We start from the raw sequence: 20,098 nt of genomic DNA, 5'->3' as shown, positions 1-20,098 counted from the left end.
CAGATGCACAAAGAATTGGAGTTCCCTGTCACGTTGGCTCTGAGCCCAGAGAAGGAAGCACGTTTGCAGGAGGGACATGGCATTTTCTGTGTAGGCTGGGGAAGGAGCCGCTGCCAGGAGCCGGGCGCCCTGGGTCTGCAGGAGGCCTGACTCTGTTCCATGGTCTTGGCCAAGTCGCCACCTCTCCCTGAGCCTCTGTTGTCTCTCGCTGAGCCCTGAATGAGCACCGAGCGAGCTCTGAGAAGTCTCTGACCTGGCTATTGAACGATCACTGAAGCTGTGGTCGGGGAGACCCGGATTAGACACAAGTAGGGGCTTCCTGGAGGTCCATTCTCCAGGGGGTTAGGGGGAGGGGTGATGCCAGAGCTCCACTCACCCTCTGGGGAGAGTTTTCTGGCCCCATGTCTCCTGTTCCCATGGTCCCTGACCTCCCTCAAGGTCCTAGAGTCCAGACCCCACCCTGATGTGGGCCAGGGCTGGATCCATCAGGAACGGGAGCTGCAACTCTCCTCAAAGCCATTCCCTGTCCATGGAGTTTTGGGAAATGTCTTTCCTTGGACTTGACTGCTGAGTCCATGAGGGTGGGGGTGGAAGGGAAGGGATGGGCAAGTGGTCTGGTACTACTTGCTGGGTGACCCATCTGGGCTTCCCCTTGTCTGGCCTCAATTTCCCCATCTGTTGGGACACCTGCTCTTCCTTCCCTTCTGCAAAAATAGAGGGATGGTGGGTGACCTCACCTTCTAAGTATCCAGGTGCCCAGAGGCTAGGGGCTGGCCTGAGAATCCCAATCCTTGTCCCTTTTCTGAACCCCATAAATTCTGCCCTTGGCTCTGACTTGGCAGAAAGTGAATGCTCTAGAAGCCTGTGGCCACGGCACTTATCAGCTGTGTGCCTAGCCTTCAGTGCCCCAGCCCGAGGCCTGGATGTGTCTGCACCACTTTGGTGGCAGCTGGGAGGGAAGGAGGACTTCCTTTGGTGGCCTGATGTGGGCAAGACTGAAAACCCAGAGCGAGGTCTGGAAACGGAAGGGCCAGGGGCTTTCTGTTCATAGCTGTGGGGACAGAGTGGGCCCTGAGGGGAACACAGACGCTGGGTAAGTTAGAACAGAGCTGTGACTGGACTCCGTGCCTCTGGCCCCAATGAGAGGGGTCCCTGATCTCTGTTTCTGCCCCACAGTGAACCCCTGCTGTTACTATCCATGCCAGCACCAGGGGATCTGTGTTCGCTTCGGCACTGACCGCTACCAATGTGACTGCACCCGCACGGGCTATTCCGGCCCCAACTGCACCATCCGTGAGCAGAGCCTCCAGCCCCTACTCCTCCTCGCCTGGGCTTGTCCTCCAAAGACCCCCACTTCCTACCCTTGTCTCTGGCCACGGCCCTCTTTCCTTGCCTTCTTTTGACCTCTGACACTGCCCCTGACCTGGCTCCAGCACAAGCCCTTACTCTTGACACATCTCACTCCCTGCTTATGGGCTCTGTAGTGAGTCTTCACTGCCCAGCTCTGGCCTTACTGGCCTCCAACCCTGGTCCTGCCTCCTGACCCCCATCTGCTTCTGGCTCTGTCATGTGTCAACACTCCCAAGGTCCTATGGTTTACCCCTGACTCCTAAATTCCACTCTTGTCCATACTGGATCCTGTCCCCAGTTCCCACCTTCCCCTCTGGCTGCTTCCCGTCTTGCTAGGAGGGCCTGTCTGAGTGGCTCCCCTGCCCCCACAGCTGAGATATGGACCTGGCTCCGGACGACTTTGCGGCCCAGCCCCTCTTTCATCCACTTTCTGCTGACGCACGGGCGCTGGCTTTGGGATTTTGTCAATGCCACCTTCATCCGGGACACGCTCATGCGTCTGGTACTCACAGGTGGGTGGCAGGGGGTGGGGCAGGGTCCCTCTAATCTAGGGGAGCAAGAAATCCTGCCACTTGCTGCAATTCTTGGCATCTGACTAGGGCAGTGGTTGGGGGAAAGGGGAGGGTTTGGGTGCCAAGTTAAAAAAAAAAGAACCCAGGGAATTCCCTGACCGTCCAATGAGTAGGACCCTGTGCTTTGACTGTCGAGGGCACTGGTTCAATCCCTGGTCAGAGAACTAAGATCCCACAAGCTGCTGTGCAGGATAGCTAAAAACAAACAAGAAAACAACCCAAGAGAAGGTGGGGAAGAGGGGTGTAACTGGAGGCAGGAATCCCTCGTCACCATCATTTTCGCCCTCTGCAGTGCGTTCCAACCTTATTCCCAGCCCTCCCACCTACAACATAGCGCACGATTACATCAGCTGGGAGTCCTTCTCCAATGTGAGTTATTATACTCGCATTCTGCCCTCCGTGCCCCGAGACTGTCCCACGCCCATGGGCACCAAAGGTAATGGTGATGGGGTGAGGGGGCTGAGGCTGGGGTGGGTCACAGGAGATGCTCCGTTCCCTTTGGGAAAAAGCAAGCAGAAGAGTAATGACTGACACATTTCACAGGTGCACCAAGGCAAGACATGCATAACCAGAACCAGGGATGAGGACGGGGCTGGGGAAAGAGGACAGAAAGAGGTTGTGGGAGGGTCTTGTCTGAGGTCAGTGGCAGAGTCGAACTGATGCTCCCGTATTTCCAGGGTGCCTCTTCACCCAAACTTTGTCCACTAAGTGGGTGGGATCCTGCTGCGAAGAGGGTGACTTAAAAGTTGGAATGGAGAAAAGAAAGAGTAGTGAGCTTTTTACTGGGTGCCAACTCTGAGTTTGGTTCATTACTAATATGAACAGTCTTATGTGATTCATCAGCGCAGTTTTACACATAAAATCAAAGTTTTTCTTCAGTTGTTCAAGAACCTACTTGGTCTCATCGGCAGGAGTCTTCCTCCCAAGACCTTCTTCCTTATCCACTCCTGATTGTCCCCAAGCAGGACAGGGTTTACTCAATTTAGAGCCATCAGTTCAGGTTCAAGTACACAAAGGGCGAAAGAGATGTTAATCCACCGCTGCTGCTGCCTCAGTTCCCACCACATGGTGTCGCTGTTGAGCACTGGTCCCGTGCAGCCCCGTTTGCTGTGTGCTTTGCAGGCTCAGAACCTTGCATATGTATCAGTGTCCTCATTTGGGTCTCAAGGGCACTACTCCGATAGTTTTTACTATCCATGTAGCTACTGTTCCCAAAGCATGATCATTCTGGCAGGAGAGCTGGGTCTCTCAGAGCTTCTGGACTCTGCCAACACTTCGCTGGCACCAGTCCTGTGTTGTTAGTTGCTCAGTCATGCCTGACTGTTTGTGGCCCCATGCACTGCAGCATGCCAGGCCTCCCTGTTCATCACTATCTCCCAGAGTTTGCTCAAACTCATGTCCATTGAGGCGATGATGCTCAGTGGTAATCTGAGTGATAGATCCCGGCTACTGTGTGCAGACTATTCCCTCTAACTTCCCTTTGGGTGAATTCCCTTTGAGGTACTTGATGACCTTTCCTGCTACAGGAAATCAGTCAGTCATTTCAATCTAAAGAGTTATTCTAGTGACATTGGGCCTCATAGACGTATTGTGAAAGATTGCCTTTTCTGCAAGGCAGTCTTGGGTACCAAGTCATCTGACATTGACTTACTTAAGAAAGGCTTTTTAATGCTGTCCTCACAGTGACAGACACATGCTTCAAGGTGACTTGTCTTTACCCCAGACAAAGAAAGTTCTGGCATCTTTTAAAATAGATTGGCGAACTACGGCCCGAAGGCCAAATCCACCCCAGCCCCTATTTTGCAAATAAAGCCTGGTTGAAACACAGTCATGTTCCTTAGGTATTATCTGCCTTCCTGCAGCACCAGCAAATCTGAGTAGATGTAACAGAGACCATACGTCAACAAAGCCTCAAATATTGACTATCTGGACTTGTACGGAAAAGTTTTCTGACTTTTGATTTAAGAGATTCCATCTCACTGGTTTTCTGTTATGCTTACACGGGCACTCCTCAAATCCATTGCATAAGAGAGATATCATTTGCTCTATTTTATAGATGAAGAAATTGAGGCTCAGAAAGATGGAATGACTTCTCTCTGTTCACACACTTAATAAACGGCACAACCCATTTCGAACACAGCAACCTTGTTCCAGGGTTGGGGGAGTCCAAGCTTTTGTTGTTGTTGTTTTCCCTTTTTCTTTTTGGAGGTGGGGAAGGGTGAGCTTGTACAAAGCAGCATACACACACAAAAGTTGAGAGAAAAGGATAATGAAGTCCTGTGCATCCATCTCCAGATTTCAAGATTTGTCCACAATTTGCCAATGTTACTTCATCTATCCCCTTCACCTTATTTTCTTTTTAATTGGAGAATAGTTTCTTTACAGTGTTGCATTGGTTCTGCCATACAGCACCATAAATCAGCCATAAGTGTACATACGTCTCCTCCCTCTTGAACCTCCCTACTCCCCCACCCCATCCCACCCCTCTAGGATGTCACAGACTAGCGGGTTGAGCTCCCTGTGTTATGTAGCAACTTCCCACTAGCTATCTATTTTAGATACAGTAATGTATATATTTCAGTTTTAAAAGCATATTCCAAACATCCTTCCATTTCCTAGGGTCTTTTGGTAGAGAAGGTGCAAGGGGCAGCCTGGTGGGAGGGAGGTGGTCCTTTGGGGTCCCCTCTGGGATTCCTGTGTGAATCAGTTTGGTCTGGTGAGCCCAGAAAGCTCTGGGGCACAAAGACCCAGACAGGAAGCAGCTACTGCTCTTTCCTACCTCCCCAATCAGGAAAGAAGCAATTGCCAGATGCGGAGTTCCTGAGCCGTCGCTTCCTGCTCAGGAGGAAGTTCATCCCCGACCCTCAAGGCACCAACCTCATGTTTGCCTTCTTTGCCCAACACTTCACCCATCAGTTCTTCAAAACTTCCGGCAAGATGGGTCCTGGCTTCACCAAGGCGCTGGGCCACGGGGTGAGTACCTAGGAGGGGCTCTGGACGTCTCTGGGCCGCACGGGGCACAGGTAGGCTGTTGCTGGTGGGGCAGGACCCAGGGATCTGAGTAGACTCTGTCTCTGTCTTTAGGTAGACCTCGGCCACATTTATGGAGACAATCTGGAACGTCAGTATCAGCTGCGGCTCTTTAAGGATGGGAAGCTCAAGTACCAGGTAGCACTGGGCCTGGGGCTGGGGTCTTGGGAAGGGCCTTCCACGGTCTCGTCTGGCAGAGGGTGTTGGTGGGGGCCCTTGGTGGTGTCCTATGGCAGAAGCTGAAGGTGCCTGGGAGAAGAAGCGACAATAAACCCTGGGAGAAGGTGCCAGGCAAGAGAAGCAGACAAGGAGCAGACGTGGGCTCTCGTGTTCTCTTGGGAGCTGGATTTTGGGGCTCCACAGAAAATGGACAGTTCCAGTCTGCGTTTATTCATTTAATCATTCCCCAATATTAATTGGGCACCGTGGTGTGCCGGGCAGGTGAGCAGTGGCCGTGGTAGTCATAAGCCCTGCGCTCAAGCCCACAGACACAAACCCTAGGGTACTAGTGCCATGAGGACTTTTTGTCTGAACTCGCACTGTCCAGGAATGTGAGGGCCACGTAGGTGATTATCTCTTGCACGCCTGAGATCTTCTGCATAAGCTCGGTACCATTTGCCTTCTTCTATAGATGTGAGCCACATCCAGGTTATTAAAGTTTTTCTAGTGGCCACATTAAAAATGTAAAAAGCAACAAGCAATATTGATTTTAACAATATATTTTGAATTTAACCCAATATATCCAGGATATCCTCATTTCAACATGTAATCAACACAAAAATTGTCAATGAAATATCTCACTATTTGTGCTAAATCTTCACATTCTGACCCATATCTTACAGCACATCTCAATTCGGGTGCCGGGTTTTCATTGGCGATTCTGATCAGCATTTAGATTTTATGAAATTTGCAGTTGAGAAAGTAGATTCCCATGTCCAAGTTGTTCTAAGCATAAAGACTTTCTGATAGCTGGGGTCTTGATTTAAAAATGTAAATCTGAAGTAAATGAAATTAAAAATTGAGCTTTTTATTCACATCAGCCACATTTCTAGTCCTCAGTAGCTGCACGTGGCTAGTGGCTTCCACGCTGGACCATGCGAATCGAAACAAACAAAAACCAAGATGGAAAGTTCACTGCTGAATCTTTCGAGCTAAGAACAGTATCTGGCGTATAGTAGGTCCTCTATGTTTATTTACTGAGTGAATGAGGAAACTGCCATATAATTAATTACACCTGTGATAGCTGCCACAGGGAGGAGCCAGGATAGTGTGCAGAGGCTGGGGAAGGCTTCTTAGGAATTATGAATGAACCAAGAGTTGCATGAAGGATAAGGAGGAGGCAAGGAGGCCAAGGGCCCAGGGCTGTCCAGATTCTCAGGTATCAAGGCTGGAGAGGGGCAGTCGCTTGAGTGACTCTGAGGCAGTGAAACAAGGGAGATGCTGCTGGACATCTGATGAGCGTGGGTTGTATTAAGGATTTCTGATTTCTGCCAAGAGCAGAGAGAAGACTTGGAAGGTTTTTTAAGCCAGGGTGTGATGCTCGATTTGGATGTTTTAAAGCAAGGGTCCCCTACCTTTTTGGTACTAGGGACCAGTTTCAGGGAAGACTATTTTCCCATGGACAGGTGGGAGAAGGGATGGTTTCAGGATGATGTGAGTGCCTTATATTTACTCTACACTTTATTTCTATTCTTATTACATCAGCTCCACCTCAGCTCATCAGGCATTAGATCGTGGAGGTTGGGGACCCCTCTTTTAAAGCACTGCTCTGGCTGCAGAGCTGAGAAGGACGTCTAGAGGATAGAGTCACGTACAAGGGGAGTCAGGGTGGAAGATGAGGGTGGCTTGGAAGAGCATGGTGGCCATGGGGAGAGAGAAAGTGACTCATGTTAGGAGAGCTTTAGGAGATAGAATCCACAGGCCTTGGTTAGGAAGGCCGGACAGCTGCCCTGCATGTTACGGGCAGCTGTCAGTAGGACTGGGAGGATGTCAGCTGTGCAGGTGCCGGGGCTCCGCCCCCTCCCCAGGTTACCAGGTGACTCCATCCTGCAGATGCTCAATGGAGAGGTGTACCCGCCATCAGTGGAAGAGGCGCCCGTGCTGATGCACTACCCTCAGGGCATCCCGCCCCAGAGCCAGATGGCTGTGGGCCAGGAGGTGTTTGGGCTGCTTCCTGGGCTCATGCTCTACGCCACGATCTGGCTGCGTGAGCACAACCGCGTGTGTGACCTGCTGAAGGCTGAGCACCCCACCTGGGGCGACGAGCAGCTCTTCCAGACGGCCCGCCTCATCCTCATCGGTGAGGCCTCCCACCAGCCCTGCCCTGGAAAGTCACCCCCTCTGTCCTGAGAAGCGGGAAGTGGAGGGTTTGGGGACAGTGAGATTAGAATCCTGAGCAGGACCCTTCCCCTAGGTGAGCCTCACTTTCCAAATCTGTACAATGGGAATAATGATGCCTTTTTTTTTTTTTTTAGCCACGCAGTGTGGCAGGTGGGATCTTAGTTTCCAGACCAGGGATTGAACCCACACCCCCTGCATTGGAAGGCAGAGTCTTCACCACTGAGCTGATGGGGGGGTCCTGGGAATTATAATGATTTTAAGGATTAGTTGATATGATGAATGGGAAAGTAATAGGCACATAACAGGCCTTCAGAAAATGGGGTGCTGTGATAGCTGATTATTCAGTGGGTGGCTGGCAACAAATCTGATCAGCCACCTTGTCTCAGTTTCCCCATTGTACTGCATCCAGGAGCACTTGGGGGCATCCTCAGCAAGCACAGGTCAAAACCCAGCTTGCCTAGGCTTCAGAATCCTTGGGTTTCCTGCCCCACATGCATCTGCCTTCCTGAAGGTTGGTAGCTTCTTGGTGACTCAGGGACAAGATATTTTTGTGTCCCCTATGGGGGCGAGTCTGTAGCCTAAAATGTCAGATGGTTTCCTGCGTGGGAGCTTGGCCCCTAACACTCCTGTCCAGACCGTATTTGCTCTGAGTCGCCAGTGAGTCCTTGCCTCCGCCTCTGGGCATCTCTGGGCATGGCTGTTCCCAGTTTTAGTACCCAAGTCAATGGAGCCTGAAAAAGCCACGCATCAGGCATAGGAATGACCTAAAGAACGAGAAGGGGCTGGCTCAGAAGTCCCAGGATTGCAGAGTCTTTGACCAGAGAGGGCAAGTCTGTGTCTGCAGGCTGCCCAGCACACCGACTGGTGACGAAGCTGTGGCCAAAGGCAGGACTCCACAGGTAGGGTACCTCTCGTGCCTCATTCAGCCCTCCCCAACAGCCTATGACTCAGCTGCGATTATCCTTGTTATGAAAGTTAGGATGCAGAGAGAGTCGGTGAATTCTCCAAGGCCTTTCAGCGGAGAGAGACTTGAACCAGATCTGGCTGCCACCAGACTTCATGTTGCTTCGACCATGTCATGCAGGGAGTACTTTCCCGTGTGGGGAGGGGGTGCGAGCCTTAGTCTGATCTTTCGTGACACGTGAGTGTGGGGAGGGGATTCCTACTTCTTCATGTGTGGACCCTCCCTATTCTGCCAGGCCCTGTGCCAGGCAGTACAGGTGTGTTCATTGTCTACTCTTCCTGGTGACCCTGTGAATATTATACTGATGTCATTATTTTTTAAAATTTTCTTTGTGAACATGTTTTACTTATTTTCTTATTTATTTATTGTCTGGCTGCATCAGGCAGCATGTGGGAATCTTAGTTCTACCCCCAGTGCCCCGCCACCCCACCAGCAATCAAACTTGCTCCCCCTGCAGGGGAAGCGTGGAGTCTTAACCCACTGGCCTGCCAAGGAAGTCCCTATACTGATGTTACTATAATACACATTTTACAGATAAGGAATTTAGAGTAAGTCACACAGCTCCAGCCCAGGTGGCTGGAAGTGGTGACATCAAGGTTTAGACCCGAGTCTGCTGCTGGCAATTCCAATGGCTCCAGCCCAGTTTGCTAAAAGTCCATTTGTCTAGTGGCTTATTGGCCGAAATGTGTTTTTTAATAGCTAGTTCACCAGTTTTCATTTTGCTATGGAAGATTTGTTTTGTGTCTTCCCTGGCTCTTTGCTCTGAGCTGGTTCCTGAGAGGCAGAGGAAAATTACTCGTAAGAATTCGATACATAAGAAGATATGGGGATTATACTTGGGATGAGATTCACTTAGGTCTGCCATGTCCCTTGTTTGTTGCTGTAGCCTTAGAATGGTCTCTTGGGAGCTCCCATCGCCCTCCCTCCTCAGGCCCGCTGAGATTCCCTCACTAAGTTAATCTCCACCGGCCCATCTTTTGTGGCCTCACTAAGCCTCCTTTAATGGGATGGTGGCCACCATGGCTCACAAAACCCATTCTCAGATACTTCCTCTCCATGTCATGCTCAGCCAGGCCTGTGACCTCCCCATGGAACATGGGACTAGCAGGTGGCTCCTGTCTTGGGACAGGCTCCTGTCTTATCCAGCCTGAGAGAGAAGGTTCCATTTTCACAACCAGTGACAAAAAGACAAGGTGAAAGTGGCCCAACAAAGTCAAACAACCTTAACCACGAGAAAGAAGTCAAACCAAGTCCTTTGCATGAACCAGCCTGCTTCCCAAGCCCGATGGCTGACTCCCTGCGCTCTGCTGACCCCGTGCCCCATCCTTCGCCCCAGGGGAGACCATCAAGATTGTGATAGAAGAGTACGTGCAGCAGCTGAGCGGCTACTTCCTGCAGCTCAAGTTCGACCCAGAGCTGCTGTTCGGGGCCCAGTTCCAGTACCGCAACCGCATCGCCATGGAGTTCAACCAGCTGTACCACTGGCACCCGCTCATGCCTGACTCCTTCCGGGTGGGCCCCCAGGACTACAGCTACGAGCAGTTTCTGTTCAACACCTCCATGCTGGTGGACTATGGCGTCGAGGCCCTGGTGGACGCCTTTTCTCGCCAGCCTGCAGGCCGGGTGAGCCTCGGGGGAGCACTGGGGAGGGCAGCTGGGCTATGGGATCCAAACCCCAGTTTTCTGTAAAAGGGAGAGAGTGTCACCCCTCCAGGGTGGTGGTGGGGCTCATTCCTTCATTCATTCTCTTGTTCTTTCATTTATTCAATGGTACCAGCCATTACTCCAGGCGCTGGAGATACAGTGGTGAACAAGGTCAATGTAGTTCTTGGGTCCTTGTATTTTTTTGGCACATGCCACCTTAGTGGCTCAAATAGTAGAAAAAATCTGCCTGCAATGCAGAAGACCTGAGTTCGATCCCTGGGTTTGGAAGATCTTCTGGAGAAGGGAATGGCAACCTACTCCAGTATCCTTGCCTGGAGAATCCCATGGACAGAAGAGCCTGGTAGGCTATAGTTCATGGAATCACAACGGAGTGACTAACAGTCACACTCATTTACCCTAGAAAGGGCTTCTCCGGTGGCTCAGTGGTAAAGAATCCACCTGCCTATACAGGATACTTGGGTTTGATCCCCAGGTCAGGAATATCCCCTGGAGAAGAAAATGACAACCTATTCTAGTATTCTTGCCTGGGAAATCCCATGGACAGAGGAGCCTGGTGGGCTATAGTCCCTGGAGTCACAGCAGAGTGTTAGCGTGTAAATAACAGGATACCCTAGAAAGGAACAGCAGTTGTGTGATGACTAGCATCGTTCGAGCCCTTACTATACATTAGGTGCTGTGCCAAGGTCTTTCCTGATGTTCTCAGAATTCTAAGAGCAGGTTAAGAATCACATTATAGAAGCCTGCATGCTCTGGGAACTTGGAGGCCCAGACTTCAGGCCCAGAGTTGGGGGCTGTGGATAAGGAAGTGATAGTTGAGCAGGGATTCAAAGGATGGATAGGGGTCTCCCAGGGCAAGAAATAGCATTTGTGATCTGGGGTCATTGTGTTAGGATGGAGGGGGTGGCATAGCAAAGGCCCAGGAGTCAGAGAGCATGGCAGTTTGAGGACCAAGAAGACATTCAGGGTATGGTGATGTATGCAGAAGTGCCTACACAGAGGAGATCTTTATTAACTTGTAGGCCTCTGTTTTGGGCTGAAGTCCCCCTTGCCCCAAATTCACATGTCGAAGTCTTCACTTCCAAGACCTCAGCATGTGACTGTGTCCAGAGGCAGGGTCTTTACAGAGCTGATTAGGGTAAATGGGGTCACTGGGTGGGTCCTGCTATGACTGGTGTCCTTATAAGAGGAGGAGATTAGGATATAGGTGTGCACAAAGGGAAAGCAAAAGGAGAAGATGGCCATGTCTAAGCCACGGAGAGGCCTGAGGATGAGACCAACCCTGCTGACACCTTGGTCTTGGACTTCTAGCCTCCAGAACTGTGGGGAAACATATTTCTAGTTTTTTGTTCATTTGCTTTTTAAGTAATTTATTTATGTATTCTTGGCTGCGCTGGGTTTTCGTTGCTATGCGGGCTGACTCTGGTTGAGGTGTGCAGGCTTCTCGCTGCGGTGGCATCTCTCGTTGGGGAGCACAGACCCTGGTGCGTGGGCTTCAGTAGTGGGAGCTTGAGGGCTTGGAAGTCTTAGCTTGTGGTCTCCAGGGAATAGACTCAGTAGTCGTAGCACACGGGCTTTGTTGCTCTAAGGCATGTGAGATCTTCCCAGACCCAGGATCGAACCCGTGTCCCCAGCATTGACTGCCACTGCCCACCCCCCCGACCAGGAAAGTCCTATTGGTTTTTATTTTAAGTTTTTTTTTCATTTATTATCTGTTTGTTTGGCTGTGCTGCCTGGTGTGTGGGATCCTAGTTCCCTGACCAGGGATAGAACCCATGTCCCCCACAGTGGAAGCATGGAGTCCCAACCACTGGACCACTAGGCAGGCCTCTGTTTCTATTTGTTTAAGCCATCCCATCTGTGGCACTTTGTTATGGTAGCCCGAGCAAGCTATTAGTCCTACCCCTGGGATGTTCAACCAGCTCCAGCCTCAATCTTCCCTTCCCTTGGTTTGGGTGCTGCCATCTCCTCCACCCTGCTGCTCTGTCTTCCTTATCCCTAAGCCTCACCATGAAGGTGTGGCACCATGTGGGTCTGGGTTTCCTCCTGGTAATTTGACTGCAGTTAGCATAGGCTGCCACCAATGGAGTTCAGGTCTCTGTTCTTTGTGGGGGCACAGAAAGGAGCAGAGACAGTCGCTTGTGTGGGGGGCTGTATGGTTTCCAAAGACTTTTCAAGCAGTGACCCTGGTGATGTGTGTAAAGAGCCCTGCTGTTTCCTGACACCAGCAGAAGGGCCAGCATATCAAAGGTTCTCAGGATATCTCAGGATATTAAAGAGAGTGTGAGAAGTGATAAAACAGGGCTTCCCCCGAGAATTCCCACTCATGGTCGCACGACAGGGTTACTGTGACCAACACTGTGATAGCTGCTTTGCGTTCATCTCGATTCCACCACAGCTATATCAGACAGATGCTTCCACCTTCCTCATTTTTGCATAGGAGGAAACAGACTTAGCATAAGTAATTTGCCTATGGTCCCTGTTTTTGTTGCCCAGGGCTACAAAAGGACCACAAACCAAGGGGCTTTAAGCTGCAAACATTTATTCTTTTCCTTTTTTATTTTTCTTTTTTTGGGGGTTTAATTCTAGAAAACTTAAATAATCTATGCTGACAAGCAGGCTTTTAAATACTAAACCCTCAAATTAGACAAATTTGGCTACCACAACATGGAGGCATCGAAACAAGGAAAATATCTCCCAACCTCCTCCTTGTCCCCCAGAATAAGGAGTATGAGAGGAAGCATACTCCTTGGTGTCAACTGAGTTCAAGAGCAGTAGCAAGGATTGCTTGTACAATGCACGCCTAGTTACTGCTCTAAAATTCACCAGTGATACTACGTCACTCCTCCTCTTCTGATAAGCAGTGAGTGGGAGAGGTTGGAAAAAGATGCTAAGACTGTTAGGCTACTGGGGTTTCTTCCATAAACAAAGCAGTGAAGTGAAGCCGTTAGTTGCTCAATCATGTCTGACTCTGTGTGACCCTAGGGACTGGGTTTCCCTGGTGGCTTAGCGGTAAAGAAGCTACCTGTAATGCAGGAGACCCAGTTCGATCCTTGGATCAGGAAGATCCCTGGGAGGAGGGCATGGCAATCCACTCTGGTACTCTTGCCTGGAGAATCCCTTGGACAGAGGTGCCTGGCAGGCTATAGTCCATGGGGTGGCAAAGAGTCTGACACGACTGAGCATGCTTGCACGCACACATGGGCTGTAGCCCGCCGGGATCGTCTGTCCATGGAATTCTCCAGGCAAGAGTACTGGAGTGGGTAGCCATTCCTTTTTCTAGGGATCTTCTTCCAGGGATTGAACCTGGGTCCCCCACACTTGCAAGCAGATTCTTTACCATCTGAGCCAGAAACATCCAGAAAATGAAAGAAATATTCCCAGCTGACACCTGAGAATTAATACCTGTTATTCATTCATCCACCCAAACCTCCATTAAGCATTTATTACACATTACTAATATCTAGGCCATTAAAAGAGATCCATCTTTAAACATTTCTCTAGAAAGCCCTTAGAGTTAACTCCCACAAATAGTAATCATAAATTTTTTCTTTCTAGTTCTGGAGGCTAGAAATCCAACATCAAGGTATGGGCAGGGTCATACTCTTGCTGAAGTCTCCAGGGGAGAATTGGTCCTTGCCTTTCTCTCGGCTTCTGGTGCTGATGGACAATGCATGGGGTTCCTTGGCTGGGAGAAGCATCACTATAACGTGGAGTCCTCCTTGCGTCTCTGTTTCCTCTTTTTATCAGGACACCAGTTGTTGGATTAGGGCCCACCCTAATGGAGTATGACCTTGGTCACATCTATGTCCATATAAGGTCACATTCACAAGTGCAGAGGGGTTGGGACGTCAACGTATCTTTTGGGGACACACCCAAGTCAACACACAATAGCCTCCCAGTTCAGCTGAGATTGGCACCAGCTTCTGTTGGCTTTATCTCAGGGTGTATACTTTTAGCCAAATATGCTTTTCCTCTTTCTTACCCAATTGTCTTTGTTTTATCCAAACTGAACACTTTCTTGAGCATTATTATTAAATCATCTAGAGCAATAGAACTTTCTTTAGACCTGTGCTCCTTAACAGTTATGAATCAGATTTTTCTGGAATCCTTTTTTTTTTTCTTTTGGGCTGTGTTGCTTGGCTTCTCAGGTAGTACTAGTGGTAAAGAATCCACCTGCCAGTGCTGGAGCCATAAGATATGTGGGTTTGATCCCTGGATCAGGAAGATCCTGTGGAGCAGAGCATGGCAACCCACACCAATATTCTTGCCTGGAGAATCCCATGGGCAGAAGAGCCTGGCGGGCTACAGTCCAAGGGGTCCCAAAGATTGAGACAGGACTGAAGTGACTTAGTATGCAAGCATGGCTGTGGAATCTTAGTTCCTTGACCAGGGATGGAAGCTGGGCCCTGGGAAGTGAAAGTGCTAACCGCTGGACCATCAGGGAATTCCCTTTGAAGCACCTTCTTTATCTCATCAGATTACCTAGGCTTTGAACCCCATTTCCGTCCCTTCACAAGATATTGTCCCTTGGTCTTGGAGTAAAGCTCTGTTTACTTAAACTAAATGTGCTAATTTATTACACTTTTCAAGGTGAGATTTTAGTTTTTGCCTGGGAAATCCCACCTGGAAAATCCCATGGATGGAGGAGCCTGGTAGGCTACAGTCCATGGGATCGCTAAGAGACTGAACGACTTCACTTTTACTTTTCACTTTCATGCACTGGAGAAGGAAATGGCAACCCACTCCAGTATTCTTGTCTGGAGAATCCCAGGGACAGAGGAGCCTAGTGGGCTACCGTCTATGGGGTCGTACAGAGTCGGACACGACTGAAGTGACTTAGCAGCTGCTAACTTACAACAATTCCTTTCCCAGGAGGCTTGGCAAAAAGAAGGAGAAGCAGATGGGGTCACCTGCATTCCTGTGAGCAGCTTTTTCTGGTCTGGATGAAGTGACCTGATGCTCTGTGTTCCTACCTCCTAGCTCAGTTTCTCTTTTTTAGTGGCAGCCGGTTATTAGGGGTTCACTTTTTAATGCTAGACACTCAGTAAATTTTGTTTAATCTCAATTCTGTGCTACAGAGAGTGGAAAACAATAGCAATAGGTTCTTCAGTATGTGTTCCTGCTGAGTCGCTTCAGTCGTGTCCGACTCTGTTGGACACTATGGACTATAGCCCACCAGCCCCCTCAGTCCATGGAATTCTCCAGGCAAGAGTACCAGAGTGGGTTGCCATGCCCTCCTTCAGGAGATCTTCCTGACCCAGGGATTGAACCCGCATCTCTTATGTCTCCTGCATTGGCAGGCAGATTCTTTACCGCTGGCACCACCTGGGAAGCCCCGGGTTCCTCAGCAAGATCCATTAAAAGACTGTCTTTGTTCTGTGATCAGAACTGATTTGGGGAATGACAGACACATCAGTTCTGCCAGGTAGAGTTTAAAAAATATCCCAGGAAAGTCATAAAGTTTTGGCCCCTCAAACTAGTGTTTGTCCATGCATCAGTTTATATCACTTAAAAGCTCAGAAACCTTTCTGCCTTTTATTTCCAGATCTGAAATGCCAGTCCCCTCTGCTTGAGCTCTTGACTGTGGCCATGTTGGCCATCTCCTCTGCAGAATCCTAGTTGTTGTATCTAATACCTCCAGAACCTTCCTTAACAGGATGTTGGAGGTCCTCACCTAAATTCAAACGGCTGGGGAACCATGTGTCCAGTGAGTGACTAGAGAAGTCCTTCTGGCCCACTCTACAGTCTAAAGATGAGGAAGCTGCTGGGACTTCCATGGTTAAGACTCTAAGTTCCCAGTGCAGGAGTGTGTGGGTTCCATCCCTAATCAGGGAATTAACATCCTGCTTGCCACTCCATGTGGCCAAAAATACAAATATAAATAACTAAATAAGGTGAGGAAGCTGAGAAGCGTAGCCATGCAGACCTAGGCAGGGCTCACAGCTTGGTGCTTGCTAGATGGAGCCCTACTTTCTACTCAGGAAGGATTGCTGACCTGCAGTTCTTCTCCAGGACAACATGGCTTGGCTCTCAGACCACCACTGTGTTTATCTCTTGGCAGATTGGTGGGGGTAGGAACATAGACCACCACATCCTGCACGTGGCTGTGGATGTCATCAAGGAATCGCGGGAGCTGAGGCTGCAGCCCTTCAATGAGTACCGCAAGAGGTTTGGCATGAAGCCCTACACCTCTTTCCAGGAGCTCACAGGTGAGCAGCCGCTTCCTGACCATGATTCCTGCCCGCCAGGGGCTCATGCTGACGTGAAGGAGACCTCGAGGAAACAGAACGGGATGATCCATGGTCCCATGTGGCCAGCCCCATGACCGTGGGACTTGAGGGGCATGGGAGCATGGTGCCAGGGCTGGTGAGTGTTGCAGATGACTCAGCCTGGGGAGAGAAGGTGGGTTCTCACCTGGGTTTGAAGGATGAAAAGGGATTTTGCAGTGAAGAAGAGAGGGAAGAGCTTTCTAGGTGGAGGAACAGAAAGTACAAAAACACAGGGGTTAAAAAGAATGAGCCTTGAAAAGATCCTGGCCTATTCAGGAAAACAGTCCTAGGTGTGGCTGGAGCAAGAGGCTTGTGAGGGCAGAGGGTGGAGTTGGTGATAGGAGGCTGGCTCATACTGTGTGGAATCTTGGATTCTATGCTAAGATTTTGAGTTTTATTCTGTCTGAAGTGAAGTGAAGTGAAGTCACTCAGTAGTGTCTGACTCTTTGCGACCCCGTGGACTGTAGTCTCCCAGGCTCCTCCTTCCATGGGATTCACCAGGCAAGAGTACTGGAGTGGGTTGCCATTTTCCTTCTCCAGGGGATCGTCCCGACCCAGGAATCAAACCCGGGCCTCCTGCATTCCAGGCAGACGCTTTAACCTCTGAGCCACCAGGGACTCTGTCCAGTGGTTCCTAAATCCCATTTATGGATCAGCTTCCTAAAACTCACTTAGAAAACTAATTGAAAATACCAAATCTGAGATGTCTCTTCTAGAGATTCTGATTCAGTAGGCCTAGACTTAGCACACAGGTGGTGCCCAAGTATATGTATGTGTGTGTGTATATAGATACGTATATAGACACAATAGTATGCATACATGTATACATATGTGTGTAATATAAAACACAAATATGTATATAACACTCACATATATAAAATATGTATTATATTTTATATATATATAAATATTTGTTGTTGCTCAAGATACCCAGTTGTTGGGAAGGCAAGTTCGGGAACTCTTGTCACAGATGATGAGGGGCCACTGAACGGCTATGGCCAGGGTGTGACCTGACCCCTGACGTGTACTGGTGCCCCATGGAGGGTGGACTTGAGGAAATGGGTAGTGGTGCTCCACGTCTGTTTCCCATAACAGTCCAGAGAGACAGACAGAACACTGTCGCTAAATCTTTATGTGAACTTGGACAAGTGTGAACGTGAAGCTCCAGTGGCATGCAAGGTCCTGGGCCAGGATAAGGCCTTGAAACCTGCCCGTGAAGGAAACCAGATGGGGAGATTCTCTCTGTTGTAAGGATCAGGTCGTCAGGGCACAGAGATATGGAGTGAGTTGTTTCAAGGTACACACTGTCTGGTTGCAGACCCAGGCCCTTGACTCCATCTGCGGTAGCAAATTCCTTCTCTCCAGGCAGCCCTGGAGCAGGGTCAGTCAGCCAGGTCAGATTTTAGGTCACTTGCTCATTTGCTCAAGTTGATCTTCTGAAGCCCCTTCTTCTCCCTGGAATAGGGTGGACCTAGAATGTTCCCTCCTGAACCTTAATGGATGGCATCATAATTCTGACTCTGGCTTCCCCCCTCTTGCAGGTGAGAAGGAGATGGCAGCTGAGTTGGAGGAGCTGTATGGAGACATCGATGCTTTGGAATTCTACCCGGGGCTACTTCTTGAGAAGTGCCATCCGAACTCCATCTTTGGGGAGAGTATGATAGAAATGGGGGCTCCTTTTTCCCTTAAGGGCCTCTTAGGAAACCCCATCTGTTCTCCAGAGTACTGGAAGGCGAGCACATTTGGTGGTGAGGTGGGCTTCAACCTTGTCAAGACGGCCACGCTAAAGAAGCTGGTTTGCCTCAACACCAAGACTTGTCCCTATGTCTCCTTCCACGTGCCAGACCCCCATCAGGAGGACAGGCCTGGGGTGGAGCGGCCACCCACAGAGCTCTGAAGGGGCCGGGCAGCAGCATTCTGGATGGTAGAGCTTCCTGCTTGCCGTTCCAGAATGCCAAGGGGTGGATTGTCTTTGATGTTGGGTTTCTGATTTGGTGTCGAGAGCATCAGTGTGGACGTTTAGAACTCTAGGTCTCTCACCCATGGTCTGGAATACTGTGTTTCTTGTTTGTTGTTCTAGAATGCTGAATTCCTGGTGAACCATTGAGAATGTTAGGAGTGGTTATCCCTTCAGCATGCCAGAACACTGGGTTCCTGGGTGAATGTCAGATTTCTAGTTGATCCGGAATTTAGGCACTCTGAAATATGGGACTCCTGATGGAATCATCTGGAAAGTGAGGGGGTTCTTATTTTGCATTCTAGAATTCTGGGTGGCCCTCCAGAATGCCGACTTTCTGACTGGTTATCCAGAATGTTGTGTTCCTAGTCGCTGATCCAGAACAGTGGCTGGCATTCTAGATCAGTCCTGATCCGAATGTCTAGAGTGTTGAGAATTCATTTTCCTGTTCAGTGAGACAGCCACGGAGCAGGAGGATCTCATGTCCTACAAGAACGCATTGCCTGGATCTATGCCTGCATGGAGAGGGCAAGGAAGTGGGGTGTTCGTCTTCTCAGTGGGACTCCAGATGAGACCCTGGATATGGAGAGAACAGGTGGCTTTCTCCAGGCCATTGGTTGGAAGCCACCAGAGCTCTGTCCTCATCCAGGTCTCAACTCACGGCAGCTGTTTTTCATGAAGTTAATAAAATGCTTTTTCCAAATTGCCTGCTATCTGTGTCTCTTTTGATCCCATCCCCAGAAGCAGGGATAATACAGAAGAGACCTTTCTCCTGACCACAGGCTCCATGTGCTGGAGGTTTGCAGGAGATTTTCCTCTGGGATCCCCAGAGCCTGTCACTGTCTAGATCTTTCATCACTGATGTTTCATCCTGCCCCTCCCACCCCCACCCTTCTGACATGGGTTGCTGCTGCTGTTGCTGCTAAGTCGCTTCAGTCGTGTCCGACTCTGTGCGACCCCATAGACGGCAGCCCACTAGACTCCTCTGTCCCTGGGATTCTCTAGGCAAGAATACTGGAGTGGGTTGCCATTTCCTTCTCCAATGCATGAAAGTGAAAGTGAAGTCATTCAGTCATGCCTGACTCTTCGTGACCCCATGCACTGCAGCCTACCAGGCTCCTCCGTCCAAGGGATTTTCCAGGCAAGAGTACTGGAGTGGGTTGCGATTGCCTTCTCCGGACATGGGTTAGGCATTGCCTTTTCCAGGCTGCTCTCCTAAAATACACAACTTCCCAGCCCCAGGAAATGTGGCATTCAGTTCCCACAATCTGATTAGAGCAACTTCCTCTCTTACTGAGCATGCAACAGAGCTGAAAGGCATTTGGGGAGGAGAGAATTTACTCTGTGCCAGTTTCACATATTTCATTTCTTGGTTATTTTCAACCCAACAGTGGTGGTATGATCCCTGTTTCCAGACCAAGGAAACCGGGACTTTCCTGGTGACCCAGTGGTTGAGACTCTGCACTTCAATGCTAGGGGTGTGAGTTCCATTCCTGGTTGGAGAATTAAGATCTCACATGTCACCTGGCCAAAAAACAAAACAAAAGCATTTTAAAAAGTGAAAAACAAAAAACAAGGAGATGGAGACTTAGGGTGGTTAAATGACATGCCCTCAACATGCCAGAGCCAGATTGCGACCCAGGTCTGGTTGAATCTAAAGCTGTGCTCATTCCCCCATCCGGCTTCCTCTTGCTTCCTGGTTTGACTCACTTCCAGGCCTGATCTTGCTTGTCTGACTCAGGGTCAAGGGCAGAGGTGGGCTGTATCCTCCACCTTACTTGCAGAGTATTTGTTCAGTCAGAAAAGTTTATATTCCTAATTGCATGCTAGTTACTGTCTCAGACTTGGGGCTAGAGCAGTGAGTGATCAATAGATAAGGCTGTGCAATATGTCATTGCAGTTTATTTCATACACTGTACACACACGGAATGTAGCCACTATTTTATAGTAA

The 20,098-nt window shown here is 49.6% G+C and overlaps 1 protein-coding gene across 2 annotated transcripts; it reads left to right on the top strand.

Annotated features, from left to right (window-relative positions):
• The first annotated feature begins 1,823 nt into the window (after positions 1-1,823).
• On the top strand, positions 1,824-18,796 carry PTGS1 (prostaglandin-endoperoxide synthase 1). Of its 2 annotated transcripts, none has more exons than XM_068982731.1 (8): positions 1,824-1,862; positions 2,215-2,358; positions 4,714-4,895; positions 5,007-5,090; positions 7,005-7,251; positions 9,593-9,768; positions 15,983-16,130; positions 17,732-18,796. In XM_068982731.1, the coding sequence occupies exons 1-8, from the start codon at positions 1,844-1,846 to the stop codon at positions 18,085-18,087; spliced, it is 1,356 nt and encodes a 451-aa protein (XP_068838832.1). In that variant the 5' UTR covers positions 1,824-1,843; the 3' UTR covers positions 18,088-18,796. The 2 variants fall into 2 exon arrangements, with proteins under 2 accessions (XP_068838832.1, XP_068838752.1); XM_068982651.1 differs by having other exon boundaries at positions 9,593-9,879.
• Positions 18,797-20,098: the final 1,302 nt, after the last annotated feature.

The sequence above is a fragment of the Capricornis sumatraensis genome, chromosome 1 (assembly GCF_032405125.1).
Source record: "Capricornis sumatraensis isolate serow.1 chromosome 1, serow.2, whole genome shotgun sequence".
Taxonomy (NCBI): domain Eukaryota; kingdom Metazoa; phylum Chordata; class Mammalia; order Artiodactyla; family Bovidae; genus Capricornis; species Capricornis sumatraensis.
Note: the sequence above shows the minus strand (reverse complement) of the source record. Positions and strands in the feature narration are given on the sequence as shown.